General features: G+C 32.7%; 1 protein-coding gene, 1 non-coding gene and 1 pseudogene across 2 annotated transcripts; 2 read left to right on the forward strand and 1 right to left on the reverse strand.

The window, feature by feature from the left end:
• Positions 1-11,902: 11,902 nt before the first annotated feature.
• On the reverse strand, positions 11,903-11,973 carry TRNAG-GCC (transfer RNA glycine (anticodon GCC)). Its single transcript has one exon. It is a non-coding gene; the product is annotated as a tRNA-Gly (tRNA).
• A 646-nt stretch (positions 11,974-12,619) lies between these two features.
• On the forward strand, positions 12,620-14,819 carry LOC142533608 (plant-specific TFIIB-related protein PTF2). Its single transcript, XM_075640436.1, has one exon. It carries the CDS (start codon positions 12,807-12,809, stop codon positions 14,415-14,417), a length of 1,611 nt encoding a protein of 536 aa, XP_075496551.1. The 5' UTR covers positions 12,620-12,806; the 3' UTR covers positions 14,418-14,819.
• Positions 14,820-14,923: 104 nt separating this feature from the next.
• LOC142533628 (senescence-specific cysteine protease SAG39-like) lies at positions 14,924-16,749 on the forward strand (annotated as a pseudogene).
• The last annotated feature ends 325 nt before the right edge of the window (positions 16,750-17,074 follow it).

Consider the following 17,074-nt stretch of genomic DNA (forward strand, 5'->3'; position numbering starts at 1 on the left):
TTTTTTGGTTTCTCATATAAATCAATAATAAACAAACTATTGCATTGAATCTCTGAATATTTTAGTTTCCCATAATGCCCTCTGCAGGCGTCTTGGGCATCTACACTGAAATTGGTGACATAAAATAACAACTACCCATCCCTTTCCAAACTAGCCATCCCATTTTCCAACTCATATAGTTTAAATAATTATTTTAAGGGTAATTTGTAGAAAAATACATCTGTCAATTATTTTTTTAAGATTCAGTACACATAAGTTTTTTTTTGTATTTTAATACCTGACAAAAGACACTTAGTTTTTACTACATGTTTCATGTATTTTTACTTTTTTACCCTTTTTACTTAATAAAAAATTATATAAATCCTTTTTTTTTGTTAGCCATCTTCTCTTTCCACTCATCATTCCCGATGCATTTGGATCACATATACATTGAATTAAAATATTTTTTTATTTAAAAAAACCATTCACAACTGAGCATTGAACTTTTTGAAATACTTAATTTTACTTGCGAAATACTTAATTTCAATTTTAAAATACTTGATTTAGTAAATGACATACTCATAATGTGTATTAAAATATTTGATATTCGAATATGCAACGCAAGTTCACGAAGTGCTCGTATTTCCTTCCAAGATCCATTTGGATGACATGTTCATTTCATTTAATTATTTTTTTATTTTAAAAAACAAAACAAATTCGCAACTAAGCATTGAACTTTTTCAAGTACTTAGTTTTACTTGCGAAATACCTAATTGCAGTTTTAAAATACTTGATTTGGTAAATGAGAAACTCAGAATGGGTATTAAAATACTGGATATTCGAATATGCAACGCAAGTTCATCAAGTGTTCGTATTTCCATCCAAAATCTATTTAGATAACTTGTTCATTTCATTTAATTATTTTTTTTATTTTAAAAAAACAAATTCGCAACTAAGCATTGAAAATTTTTAAGTACCTAGTTTTACTTGCGAAATACCTAATTTCAGTTTTAAAATACTTGATTTGGTAAATGAGATACTTATAAAAGTTAATAAAATACTGGATATTCTAGTAGGCAACGTAAGTTCACCAAATGCTCGCATTTTCATTCAAGATGCATTTGGATGACATGTACATTTCATTTAAATATTTTTTATTTTTAAATTCACAACTAAACATCGAACTTTTTGAAGTACTTAGTTTTACTTACGAAATACTTAATTTCAATTTTAAAATACTTGATTTGATAAATGAAATACTCAAAATGAATATTAAAATACTGGATATTAGAATATGCAACGTAAGTTCACCAAATTCTCGCATTTCCATCGAAGATGCATTTGGATGACATGTTCATTTCATTTAATTATTTTTTTATTGTTAAAAAAAACAAATTCGTAACTAAGCATTAAACATTTTCAAGTACTTAGTTTTACTTGCGAAACACCTAATTTCAATTTTAAAATACTTGATTTGGTAAATGAGATACTCAGAATATGTATTAAAATACTGGATATTCGAATATGCAAGGTAAGTTCACCAAGTGTTGGTCTTTCCTTAGAAGATGCATTTGGACGACATATTCTTCTCGTGTGATATCTATTTTGTAAAAAAATATCAAATTCCCAACTAAACATGAAACTTTTAAAGTACTTAGTTTATTTGTTAAGTACCTAATTTCAGTTTCAAAATACTTGATTTCATAAATGAGATACTCAGAATATGTAATAAAATACTGGATATTTCTAATATGCATTATGATGCAATTTCAATGCAATTGAAATTTTAACAAATACATTGTTCATCACTCCTCATGAAATAAAAATAACAATTTATTTCGATATACAAAGAAAGAACTTACTTTTACTCCGGGAAAAGTATGATACTATATTTTTGTTAAAAGTAAGTGCTTATTTTGATCTAAAAACAACTTACTCTTACTCCACGATCACTAATGAACTGTGTTCATTTCTTTAAATGACATGAATAAGTATTCTAATGAATCTTAGTTGGAAAACCAACCATGACTGAATTTACGTTGCATATTCGAATATCCAGTATTCTATCACATATTATGAGTATCTCATTTACCAAATCAAGTATTTTAAAATTAAAATTATGTATTTCGCAAGTAAAAGTAAGTACTTCAAAATGTTATATGCTTAGTGATCGAGCAAAACTTTCATTGTAAAATTCTTAGTAAAAATCAATAATATTCAAGCTCGAAATAATCTCAAGTGCACGATGTCAAGTAATAATATAGTGTACAAGAGTACGAGTATCGTTCATCTAAGGATTGTATTTCTCAATTATTATTCTCAGTTATTCAATTTTTAGCAGCGATACTTCAGATGATTGTTTACTACTACGATTATTAAATAAAAACTCAATGAAATAGTTCAAGGATTGAATGATGAAATAAATAAGCTAGAATGATTGATTAAAGTTCAATGAGAAATGAATTTGTTGAGAATCTCGGTTCACCTACCCCTCCTTAATCTACTTAATTCGTTCGACAATGATATATGCTTTCGACGAGATTTCATATCCAATTGAACATGCCCTCTCAAGCTATGCCAAACTAATTCAACTCAGTGAAGTAATTAAATCTCTTTAATTATTTGTCAAGGGTGAATTGCATGTCGTTTTATTAAATCTCCTAGCTTTCGACCTATTGGACTATGACTATCGACGTGTATCTGACTTCATATTTCTATGTAAATTGTAAATCCACGTATTATGCTACTCGTTCCTATCACGGGTTATTCGCTCGAAAAACATTGTCCGGAAATCTTCAAATCTTCGCTCCAAGCCTTTTTTCTCTTTCAATGCTTCGTGGCTGCTAAAAAGTCCTTGAACATGTCATCCAAATGCATCTTGGATGAAAACACGAGCACTTGGTAAACTTACGTTGCATATTCAAATATCCAGTATTTTAATACTCATTATGAATATCTCATTTATCAAATCAAAGATTTTAAAACTGAAATTAGGTCTTTCGCAAGTAAAACTAAGTACTTGAAAAAGTTCAATGTTTAGTTGCGAATTTGTTTTTTTAACAATAAAAAAACAATTAAATGAAATTAACATGTCATCCAAATGTATCTTGGATAGAAATGCGAGCACTTGGTGAACTTACGTTGCATATTCTAATATCCAGTATTTTAATACCCATTCTGAGTATCTCATTTATCAAATCAAATATTTTAAAATTGAAATTAGATATTTCGCAAGTAAAAGTAAGTACTTCAAAATGTTCTATACTTAATTGCGAATTTGTTTTTTTTAAATAAAGAAAATAATTAAATAAAATGAACATGTCATCCAAATGCATCTTGGATGTAAATGCGAGCACTTGGTGAACTTACGTTGCATATTCGAATATCCAGTATTTTAATACTCATTCTGAGTATTTCATTTACTAAATCAAGTATTTTAAAATTTAAATTAGGTATTTTGCAAATAAAAGTAAGTACTTGAAAAAGTTCAATGCTTAGTTACGAATTTGTTTTTTAAGAATAAAAAAATAATTAAATGAAATGAACATGTCATCTAAATGCATCTTGGATGGAAATGCGAGCATTTGGTGAACTTACGTTGCCTACTAGAATATCCAGTATTTTATTAACTTTTATAAGTATCTCATTTACCAAATCAAGTATTTTAAAACTGAAATTAGGTATTTCGCAAGTAAAACTAGTTACTTAAAAAATTTCAATGCTTAGTTGCGAATTTATTTTTTTAAAAATAAAAAAATAATTAAATGAAATGAACAAGTTATCTAAATAGATTTTGGATGGAAATACGAGCACTTGGTGAACTTGCGTTGCATATTCGAATATCCAGTATTTTAATACTCATTCTGAGTATCTTATTTACCAAATCAAGTATTTTAAAACTGCAATTAGGTATTTCGCAAGTAAAACTAAGTACTTGAAAAAGTTCAATGCTTAGTTGCGAATTTGTTTTGTTTTTTAAAATAAAAAATAATTAAATGAAATGAACATGTCATCCAAATGGATCTTGGAAGGAAATACGAGCACTTCGTGAACTTGCGTTGCATATTCGAATATCAAATATTTTAATACACATTATGAGTATGTCATTTACTAAATCAAGTATTTTAAAATTGAAATTAAGTATTTCGCAAGTAAAATTAAGTATTTCAAAAAGTTCAATGCTCAGTTGTGAATTGTTTTTTTAAATAAAAAAAATTTTAATTCAATGTATATGTGATCCAAATGCATCGGGAATGATGAGTGGAAAGAGAAGATGTCTAACAAAAAAAAGGATTTATATAATTTTTTATTAAGTAAAAATACATGAAACATGTAGTAAAAACTAAGTTTGTCTTTTGTCAGGTATTAAAATACAAAAAAAAACTTATGTGTACTAAATCTTAAAAAAATCATTGGCAGGTGTATTTTTCTACAAATTACCGTTATTTTAATTCTTCAAATTATTTTTAATATGTTCAAGTAGATTTTAATGGAATTTGCCTTTAAAAATCTACATTTAGATCGAATTGCAGGGTGCTAAAGTTCTTATACTAGTAATAATTGGTATAACGATATTCATTTCATATAATAATTATAAAATATATATTTATATTATTGTGAAAAAGTAAAAATTTATGGTAAAAAGTAAAAATCTCAAACTCTCAAAATTTACCAAACTACACACTTTATAATATTTTTCTCTCTACTCAATTGTGATTTTCTTCACAAATGAGAGATCTATTTATAGGAAATCTTTACAAATAATCCAAAAATAAAATACATCATTACCTACATCATCACACACTAATTTTCAATATTTACAACTCTTATTTTCAACATTCAAATATTCAACATTCAAATATTCAATACACACATTTTAAATATTATTTTCCAATACTCCCCCTTGTGATGATGATCATGATACGATGATGTCTTCATTACGTGTTTTTGTACTGCCTCGTTAAAAACCTTACTTGGAAAAACCCATTGGGATAAAAACCATAGTAAGGGAAAAAGAGTGCAGTCACGTAAACTCTCCCTGATGTTGACATGAACAATTCTTCACAAATTTCGTAGATTGCGCATCCCAATATTATATATGTGCTTTCTGAATATTGACGTAGGAAGTGCCTTTGTGAAGAGATCTGATGAGTTTTCACTTGATTGAATGTGACGAACATCAATACATCTATTCTTCTCAAGCTCCTTGGTGAATGCGAAGAACTTAGGAGGAATATGTTTAGTTCTGTCGCTTTTTATGTATCCTTCTTTCATTTGAGCAACACATGCAGCATTATCTTCATATAGTATCACAGGCTTCTCATCAGATGATAATCCGCATGAAATTTGGATATGTTGGGTCATTGATTTTAACCACACACATTCACGACTTGCTTCATGTAGTGCAATAATCTCGGCATGATTTGATGAAGTTGTTACGAGCGTTTGTTTCTGAGAACGCCAAGATATTGCAGTGCCTCCACGAGTAAATACATATCCAGTTTGGGAACGTGCCTTGTATGGATCAGATAAGTATCCAGCATCAGCATAACCAATTATACTTGGATTAGCATCTTTTGAATACAAAAGTCCCAAGTCTGTCGTTCCTCGTAGATAACGGAATATATGTTTAATTCCGTTCCAGTGTCTCTTTGTTGGATATGTGCTAAATCTTGCCAACAGATTCACGGCAAAAGATATATCAGGCCTTGTACAATTTGTAAGGTACATAAGGGCACCGATGGCACTTAGATATGGTACTTCTGGACCAAGAATATCTTCATCATCTTCACATGGACGGAATGGATCCTTTTCTATGTTTAATGATCTAACAACCATTGGAGTACTTAAAGGATTTGCTTTATCCATATTAAAACGTTTAAGGATCTTTTCTGTATAATTTGTCTGGTGAACAAACATTCCACATTCTTTTTGTTCAATTTGTAAACCCAGACAATACTTGGTTTTTCCAAGATCCTTCATTTCAAATTCTTCCTTCAAGTATGACACAACTTCTTGAATTTCTTTATTCGTTCCAATGATGTTTAAATCATCAACATATACAGCAATAATTACGCATCCGGATGTTGTTTTCTTAATGAAAACGCAAGGGCATATTGAATTATTTACATATCCCTTTTTCATCAAGTGATCACTTAGTCGATTATACCACATTCGACCTGATTGCTTTAACCCATATAATGATCTTTGTAATTTCACAGAATAACATTCCCTGGGTTTTGAACTTTGTGCTTCAGGCATCTTAAATCCTTCAGGGATTTTCATATATATATATTACTATCAAGTGATCCATATAAGTAAGCTGTAACAACATCCATAAGACGCATTTCTAAATTTTCAGATACCGCCAAGCTAATCAAATACCGAAACGTAATTGCATCCATCACAGGAGAATACGTTTCTTCATAATCAATTCCAGGCCTTTGAGAAAACCCTTGTGCAACAAGTCGAGCTTTATATCTTACTATTTCATTTTTCTCATTTCGCTTTCGAATAAAAACCCATTTGTATCAAACAGGTTTTACACCTTCAGGTGTAAGGACTATAGGTCCAAAAACTTTACGTTTATTTAGCGAATTTAATTCAACCTGGATGGCATCTTTCCATTTTATCCAATCCTGCCGATTTTTACATTCACCAAAAGATTTTGGTTCATGATCTTCGTTATCATTTATGATGTCGATTGCCACATTATAAGAAAATATATCATCAATTTCATCTATATCTTTTCGGTTCCATATTTTTCCAGTATTAATATAATTGATAGAGATTTCATGATTCTCGTCAGTTTGTGGTTCTGACAGAACATTTTCATCATCATGTGTTTCTTCAGGAACATCATTCTCTATTTTGTGATCATCATGTGTTTCTTCAGAAACGTCATTCTTTATTTTGTGATCATCGTGTTTCTCTATGAATTTTTTTTTTCGAGGATTTTTATCCTTGGAACCGACTGGCCTTCCACGCTTCAGGCGTTTAATGACATCATGAGTATCTTCCATTTGTTTCTTTGGAATTTCAATTCGAGCAGGGGCATTTGCAGCATGTATATATGATTTAGTTACCCCTTTTGTGTCTGCAAATGCATATGGTATTTGATTTGCTATTCTTTGCAAGTGTACAATTTGTTGTACATCTTTTTCACATTGTTTTGTTCTTGGATCCAGATGTAACAATGATGATACATACCATGTAATTTCCTTTTCGGTATGTTTCTGTTCTCCCCCTAACATTGGGAAGATTTCCTCATTAAAATGACAATCAGCAAAACGTGCTGTGAACACGTCGCCTGTCTGAGGTTCAAGATATCGAATGATTGATGGACTATCATAACCGATATAAATTCCAACCTTTCTTTGAGGTCCCATTTTCTTTCGTTGCGGTGGTGCAATAGGCACATACACCATACATCCAAAAATTCTCAGATGAGAAATGTCTGGTTCTTTACCAAATGCAAGCTGCAATGGGGAGTATTTATGATATGCACTTGGTCTGATGCGAATTAATGAAGCAGCGTGTAAAATTGCATGTCCCCATATAGAAATAGGGAGCTTTGTTTTCATAATCATTGGTCTAGCAATCATTTGCAGACGTTTAATCAATGATTCAACCAATCCATTCTGTGTATGTACATGAGCAACAGGATGCTCAACAATGATTCCCATAGACATACAATAATCATTGAAAGTTTGGGAAGTAAATTCACCAGCATTATCAAGTCTAATTTTCTTGATTGTATAATCGGGAAATTGATTCCTCAATTTTATTATTTGAGCAAGTAATCTTGCAAATGCAACATTTCGAGTTGATAATAAACATACATGTGACCATCTGCTGGAGGCATCAATCAATACCATAAAGTATCTGAATGGTCCACATGGTGGATGGATTGGTCCACAAATATCACCCTGAATACGTTCAAGAAACATTGGTGATTCAGTTTGGATTTTGACTGGTGACGGTCTTATAATAAGTTTTCCAAGAGAACATGCTTTACATTGAAACTTATTATTCTGAAAGATCTTCTGGTCTTTCAGTGGATGACCATGTGTATTTTCTATAATTCTTCGCATCATTGTTGAACCAGGATGTCCCAATCGATCATGTCAATTGGTTAATATCGAAGAATTATCAACTACCATGTTTGATTCAATGGGACTTATATGTGTATAATGCAATCCAGTAAGGAGCATTAGTAGTTTTTCAATCACATATTTCTTTCCTGATTTATATGTGATAAGACACATATATTTCTCATTCCCTTCATTCATTGTTTGAGTATCATACCCATGGGAATATATATCATTAAAACTCAACAAATTTCTTTTCGATTGTGGTGAATATAAAGCATCATTGATCAAAAATTTTGTACCATTAGGTAACAAAAATTGTGCTTTACCACATCCTTTAATCAAGTCTACAGGACCTGATATTGTATTCACCGTTGTTTTTGTTGGTTTTAGTTCCAAGAAATATCTTTTATCTCGGAGGATAGTGTGCGTTGTACCACTATCGGGTATGCAAACTTCAGCTTTGCTCATAGCATTTTCCATATTTGAACTTCAAAAAAAAATATGCAATGAAATAAATTACTTGCAATATATATTTAAATATAACACAAATCATAATTATACAATAAAACATTATTCTATGAATACATGAAAAATAGATTATTGTACATTTATATTCTACCATTATATTGTTCATTTTCAGAGAAATCGTTGAGAAAATCTGCAGCATCAATATTGTTCATTTCTATCCCACCAACATATTGATCATTTCCAGAGAAATCATTCATAAAATCACCAGCATCAAAATGAGTTGAATCACTCAAACCGTCACTGCGTTCAGTGAAGTTGGTCTCCTTTTCTTTCCCCTTTAATGATTCTTTATAAAGTTTACAAAGGTGCTCAGGGGCTCGACAAACTTTGGACCAATGTCCTGGAGTACCACATCTGTAACAAGAACTTTCATATCTTTTTGAGTGCTTCTCATTAACACTTGTATTCTCATGATGCCTTTTCTGTGGATGGTTTGGGACGTTCTTTTGAGATGAGTTATAAAAATAACTATCTCGATTATTTTCAAAACCACGGCCTTGACCACGACCACGGCCAATTCCACGTCCACGTCCACGTCCACGTCCGCGACCTCGACCTCGACCAAAACCCTGTCTTTGAATTTGATTTTGGTTTCCAGGTTTAAATTCATTTTTATTTACAGCATTTACTTCTGGAAATGCTGTTGATCCAGTGGGTCGGGACTGATGATTTCTCATTAATAGCTCGTTGTTTTTTTCCGCCACAAGAAGACAGGCGATGAGTTCAGAATATCTCGCGAATCCACGTACTCTATATTGTTGCTGTAGAGTAATATTTGATGCATGAAACGTGGAAAATGTTTTTTTCAAGCATCTCAGATTCTGTGACCTCATGGCCACAAAATTTTAATTGCGAGATTATTCTATACATCGCCGAATTGTAATCACTGACTTTTTTAAAGTCTTGGAATCTCAATGTATTCCATTCATCCCGGGCGGTCAGAAGTATAACTTCTCTTATATGTTCGAATATTTCTTTTAATCCCTTCCACAAAGCCATGTGATTTTTTTCAGTCAGATATTCACATTTCAATCCATCGTCGAGATGTCGACGCAAAAATATCATGGCTCTTGCCTTTTCTTGTGACGTGCATATGCCATTTTCTTTAATGGTCTCGCTTAGACCCAATGACTCAAGATGCATTTCTACATCTAGAGTCCATGGCATATAATTCTTTTCCGTGATGTCGAGCGCAACAAATTCGAGATTTGTTAAATTTGACATGGTGGTACTAAAAAAAAATTACGATGCATTTTATTAGTTAATAATTATTGCAATACAAAGTAACGGATAAACAACACGTACAAGTATTTGTAAAAATAAAGAAAACGCACGAGGAGGATATTCTTCGATAAATACAAGACTCGTGAGTATGACAACCAAAATAATTAAAAATATCATTGAGAAAGCTTCTTTTTTCTTCGAAAAATTTGATGATAAATAATTTTTAGAGAAGAAGAGAAAGTTGGAGTGATGGAATGTGTTTGTGAGATCATATTTATAGGGCAAAAACTAGCCGTTTTTTACCATTTATGACCGTTGGGGTACAAAAAAAAAATAAAGGTATGTATTTGTATAATTTTATGGTAATAATATGATATATATAATATTAGACATGTTTAAATAATTATGTATATCATATCATAATATTATAATGAGTGTCATAATTTATTTTGTTTAAAAACCTTATAGGCTTTTATACTTGTCGTATCCCTTACCGGGAGTGTGGGATGTCGTCTTAACATCCTCCCAGGATTTATAACAAGTTTATGAAAAATTTATTTTTATTATTTCTAATAATAACATTATATTGTATATTAAATAAATACACAATAAATAAATAACAGTAAAATAAATATAATTATTTTTGTTACCTTTTTCTTCTGTTTGGAGCTTGGAAAAGTATGTAGGACTTTTAGAGCTTCGTGCTGATAACGTGTTGTGAAAAAGTAAAAATTTATGGTAAAAAGTAAAAATCTCAAACTCTCAAAATTTACCAAACTACACACTTTATAATATTTTTCTCTCTACTCAATTGTGATTTTCTTCACAAATGAGAGATCTATTTATAGGAAATCTTTACAAATAATCCAAAAATAAAATACATCATTACCTACATCATAACACACTAATTTTCAATATTTACAACTCTTATTTTCAACATTCAAATATTCAACATTCAAATATTCAATACACACATTTTAAATATTATTTTTCAATATATATAACTAATTTTATATACATCACTTTGTTTTTATATACTTTTTAATACAAAGACACCTATTTAAAAATAGATAATTTTTTTGGATTAAATTGCTAGCGAAAAGAAAAGAAAAAACTAAATTCAGTGCTCCGTTGAAGTGTACCACCTGGGGAAAACCCATCCCCCAATTTTGAACACACGCAATACAGGAGTATGGAGCGAAAACGCGGGTCAATTCTTTTTATAATACACATGTTTTTCTCCTTCAAAGAGAGTAAGTCGTGGATCTTTATTCGTGAGATGACTAACTCTGTTTATATTTACAATAAAAAATAATATTTTTGACTTAAATTTTTTTTTTCATGCATCGCGAAATCGACCAATGAGACCATCTCATGAGAGTTTTTTTTATGATACTTCAAAAATATTTCAAGCATGTTTACAAAAAGAATTTTGCTAGGGAAAATAAAAAGAATAATCAATTGTTTTTTTTAAAAAAAATCTTACACTTATGATAAGGTTATTATATCGAAATGTTTAACCATTCTATTTTTTTGAACAATTTTACATTTATTACAAAGTTTTTAACTTATTTTCATTTTCAAATATAAACTGAAAAGTGCACAGATTGAGACCACAAGTTATCGTCCACCATATCTTTTGAATTGCACCAAATTGTTCCCCGAATATCCAATCTCAGCACTTCCTATTGGTAAATAAATCCCCAATTGGATGGATCGTTTCTTTATTTTCGGGTTAAAAAACAGCGATGGTGGAGTCACGGCCACAAGCACTAGCAGCACACCAATTGTCCAAAACACGTGAGACATACTTCCAAAATTCTGACTTTTTATTTTTTTCTTTTTCATTACGGGGATTCCACTAAATCAATAATTTAGAGGATATGAGTGAAATAATATCTGCAAACAACCACCATGAGTTTCGACAAAACAAAAAAAGAAATGTTCTGAAAATTTGATTAAATGGGAGATATTTATTTATTTTATTTTATTTTTTGAGAAAAGGGAGATATTTATTTAATTGTACTAGACTTGGTTCCCTGTCTCATTCATAAAACCAAAAAAAAAATAAAAATGAATGCACCAGCCGGGAATCGAACCCGGGTCTGTACCGTGGCAGGGTACTATTCTACCACTAGACCACTGGTGCTTGATGGCATCGGTTTAATATATATTTGTATTTATAGATTATTAAAGACGTTGCTTTGCTTGACTTGTGAAAATTTGACAATTATTGTATTTGTGCTAATATTTACCATACACACGCTTACTTTTATACTAGTACACCAACGTACGCGTTACGTGCTTGTATAATATTTTTTATAATTCATTTTATTTATATTTAAATGAGGATCAAAATATAATTATAAGAAATAATGAGGGACTACACTGTAATTTTGATATATAAAATAAAAAATAAATTGAAAAATAAAAAAATGACATCAATAAGAATTGAACCTATAACCTAAACCTAACTCTATCCGCTGAACTACATATAACTTATATTAAAATTATAACATTTTATTAATATATATAATTATTAAAACAGATCATGATACCAAAATTAGTTACTTTAAATGTCTCAAACTTAATAAAATAGTATTGATAGTATAGATCATATGATTTATACATACAGAATTCGTAATTTGTTTCAACGTAACATGTTTTTCCCTCGGTTTGCAATTTCAATTATTTTCAAAATTTGTTAAATTTTGGGCCGGCGGGAAATATTAGGTGATTTGGTTTATTGGGGTCCATTTATATACCGCCGATCATCAAGCCCAACCCATTGTTTCACCAAATCTTTATCGAAAACCCGATTTGCGATGTCCGGGTCTAATCCCTTTCCTCAGATCAGAGACCTAATTCTGTAGAATCTTGCATCAGTAGCAATTTTAGGCTGCCACTCATTCGCCTCTGCCTCTTGATCCTGACTTTGTCACCTTAATTTGTTTCTTTTTATGCTTAAAACGAAGGTAAAACATGGAAAGCAATGGCGCCTGCAAAAATTGCAGGAAGAGAAGTCTCGTCCAGGACGATGCAACCGGAAATATGATATGCACATCATGCGACGTTGTTCAAGATTTTGAAAATTTTCAGGCACATATTGGTGGCATTACCGGCGAAGCTGGTTCTTATGTTCGTGTTGGAACGGTGGGGGCTGGCGGTAATCTCAATTACAAGGAAAAAAAAATATTTGAATCCCAGAGATTAATTATGGATATCACGTTCAAGTTAGGGCTTTCGGGTTCGAAAGCGAATGAGATTAAGCTTTTGGCTGAGAAAATTACAGAGGGTGAATATGGTCTAGGAAGGTGGTTCACAGTATTTGTGGGTGCTTGTGCTTATGTTTTGATGAGAAAGGATGACAAAATGTTGCCTATTGTCGAAGTGGCGGATGCAGTAGATTGTGATGTTTTCGAATTGGGTCGAATGATCGGTCGTGTGGTTGATTTTGTTGATTTGAAGTTGCCTGAGTTTGATATTGTGAACTGTTTTGAACGTTCTATTGGGATTTGTTCGAGTTTTGGCAGGGTTTCAGCTGATATTATTGGACGGATGATGCAGCAAGGAGTATTCTTGGTGCAGTGTTTGATCAAGTGGTTTATTACCACAGGAAGGAGACCAATTCCTGTGGTAGCAGCAGTCTTGGTGTTTGTTGCTGAATTGAATCAAGTTCCCGTAAAGATTGAGGATGTCGCGAACGAGCTGCATGTAGTGGTTGGTACTTGCAAGAAGAGGTATAAGGAACTTTTGGAACGACTTGTAGAAGTTGCTCGAGTTTTGCCTTGGGGGAAAGACGTTACCGTGAAGAACCTTTTGAAAAATGCTCCATTTGTCATCCAGTATATGGAGATGAAGTCCAGCATGATATGCAATAGGAAAAGAAAGAGCTTTGAGCATGTCGAGTGTGATATGGAAGGACTAATTGGCGACTGTTTGAGCAAAGAATTTGGGAATGGGATTTATAATTCCTCCTCACAAGATGGCAACTTGCCGTATTTTGAAGTGGGCCACTCGTCCAATTTGATCCATGAGTCTCCCGACAGATTTCAGATCTCTCCTGAATGTTTATCCATCATTTATTCTAGTTTCTTGGATGAGGTTTCTCTTGCCAAGGTCAGTGCAGAGAAAGGCATGGAAAACAGAAGGAAACCGCAAAGAAGTTGTGATTTTCAAGTATGCACAGATTGGTGGGAAGGAAAATCCGAGCTGAGCAAGAAGCTTGTTCTAATGCAGATTTTTGAGAAAGATGTGGGATTGGACCCAACACCTCCATCTTTTGATAAGGGAAGACTAGCCAAGCAACGGAGACAAGAAAAAGTAAAAAATGCCAAGCGTCGTATACATAGAATCATGAATCCATTTATGTCTAACTCAGGTTATGGCAAAGATTTTTGTGTCCTTGAGCATGAGAAATCTGCGAAGAAGAGGAAAAAAATGCAAATGGATATTGATTGGGAAGATCTCATTATCGAAACACTTCTTCTCCATAATGTAGAGGATGATGAGATAGTGAATGGACACTACAATGTCTTGTTGGCTTTGCACGTTTTTGACAATGGCATTGCCCGATTGGCTTCAAGGAATTGAGATGGGGATATTATGTCGTTACCCCTTAAGTAGCATGCGAGGCAATTGTTTCGTATTGTGTATCTTCAAAATCAAATATTTTGTTCGTCTGTAACATGGAAAAAATATAGACTTTGTTCTACCTATCATAGATGTTGGCGAATCCAGTCCCTCAGATGCAAGTGACTCGAGCTTCTCATCAGTGCCGCAGTCAAAAGCTGAACTCGAATCAAAATTCAGCCGCAGTAGACTCGAATAATTTTAGGCTTGAGCTCTCGCACTAGTTGAAACTCTTGTTGTTCATTTATTAGTTTTCCCAGTATATTTTAAAAAATATTTTATCCTGATTTTTTTTCATAAATTATATATTTCAATCTTTATTTTTATACAGAATTTTGTATTTTAGTAGTTATTTGATTTTAAGCTCGACAGTGAATTTAGAGCGATAATTCGAACATCAATCGAGCTTGAGGCGAAGTCAATGTCAAAATTCAATACTAGTTTGAGCGTCAATGACCTGTATGCAACCATTGGGCACATGGAAACTCTTCTTGGTGGTGAATATATTCAATAGAAATCCCATAAGCATTTTTTTCTACTCATCTTGCTATATTGGAAGCTATATCATTTGATTAAAACTTCTTTCTCAGACCGGTTCCAGTTCGGTTGATCGAGTGTATGGGGAGTTTAGGTTAGTAAAGTAGCCGAGCTATACGCTGTTCAATGGTTTCCATATCAGCGTTCCACACACTGTTTTTCCATGAAGTTTTTACCTGCAAATACACTTTCCAGTTCAGGGCTTTTAGCCAAATTAAATTTGTGGCTAAACTGCACTTAGGACTCTCTTATTTTTCTCGATATAGGACACCACTTATATGGTAAATTTCAAGCAATATGTGCCTGTTACGGTACAAATTTATTGTGGATAGATAGCCTACCAAATTACCCTGTGAAACTATGCTGCAAACCAATAGGTATATGAAAACAGCAGTTACAGTGACGTTTTGATAAACAGGAACAGCGTCCACGGAACTGAATTCCGATTTTTTCTACTTAAACCTACAAGATCTGGATTGGGGACTCAAGTAATCTATACCAAGTTCTAGTGGCCATGCTGAAGAATATTGAGCTCGATGAATTATATAAATACCTCCCACCCGAATGAATATATTCACAGCATCTCTCCTTTTGCATCAAGAATCAAATACATTGCTTTTCTACATTCAACTATCAAGAATGGCCTTGACACCCTTCTTGAAGGTACTTTTTGCTGCATTGATAGTATTGGAGCTTTGGGCTTTTCAAGTCATAGCTCGTTCGATACCTGATGGACTTATGGCTGAAAGACATGATAAATGGATTAAACAATATGGACGTGTGTATAAAGATGATGCTGAGAAGGCGAAGAGATTCAAAATATTCAAGGGGAATGTGGAATATATTTAATCTTTCAATGAAGCAGGGACTCAGCCTTAGAAGCTTGCTGTAAACCAGTTTGCTGATTTAACAAATCAGAAGTTTCTAGCATCCTACACTGGATACAAAAGGGGCTCTAATCCAAAAACAATTACGAATGCATCATTCAGATACAAGAACGTGACATCAGTACCAACAAGCATGGACTGGAGAAATAAGGGAGCTGTCACAGGTGTTAAGGACCAACGCTTTTGCGGTAAGGAAAAAAGATATGCATTATTTATCAATTCTTTTTTACCTAAGCGTGATCAACAGTCCTCAAGATCTAATTTTCATAAAAAAAAACAATAGGAAGTTGCTGGGCTTTCTAAGCAGTTGCGGCCATGGAAGGTGTACACCAGCTCAAAACAGGAAAACTGGTTTCCATGTCCGAACAAGAACTAGTCGATTGTGATTGAGCAGATGAAGACCAAGGCTGTGAAGGCGGTATCATGGAGAAGGCATTTCAGTTTATCCTAAAAAACAAGGGACTCACAACCGAGCAAACTATCCATACCAAGGAGTTGGAACCTGCAATACTAAAAAAGCAGCCTCCCATATTATCAAAATTAGAGGTTACGAGAAGGTCCCAGGAAATAGCGAGTCCTCGTTGCTGAAAGCTGTGGCTAATCAACCAGTATCTGTTGGCATAGAAGCTACCGAAGATTTCCAATTCTACTCGAGTGGAGTTTTTCCTGGATTTTGTGGAAATGACCTGAATCATGGTGTTGCTGCAGTTGGTTATGGTGTAACTGGAAATGGAACCAAGTATTGGTTGATCATGAATTCGTGGGGAGCAGAATGGGGTGAGAAAGGATACATTAGGATGTAAAGGGATGTTGATGCTAAGGAAGGGCTGTGCGGTATTGCCATGGAAGCTTGTTATCCAACTGCTTAAAAGTTTTTGAAACTTACGATAAACTTGTACAAGGTTTTACCCTGTCACTATATATATATATATACACACCGTTTTCACAACAATGTCAATCACATTATATAGCGGAGGCTCGAAACAAGATACAGTATAGAAATGTAAGTACTGACGAGCCGCATGATCGTGAACGACGACTCAACCAGAAAGTGTGGGTGATACACAGCATCAACTTCTTAGCATTCACTTTCTTCGAGCTTCTTGATTCACTTTTTTCCAAGTAGTCTGCCGTCGTTTTCAGTCATAATCATAACTCGCAATTGTACAATCATATTTAAAAAAAAATCATAAA

This window comes from Primulina tabacum, chromosome 2, assembly GCF_025594145.1.
Source record: "Primulina tabacum isolate GXHZ01 chromosome 2, ASM2559414v2, whole genome shotgun sequence".
In the NCBI taxonomy this organism is placed as follows: domain Eukaryota; kingdom Viridiplantae; phylum Streptophyta; class Magnoliopsida; order Lamiales; family Gesneriaceae; genus Primulina; species Primulina tabacum.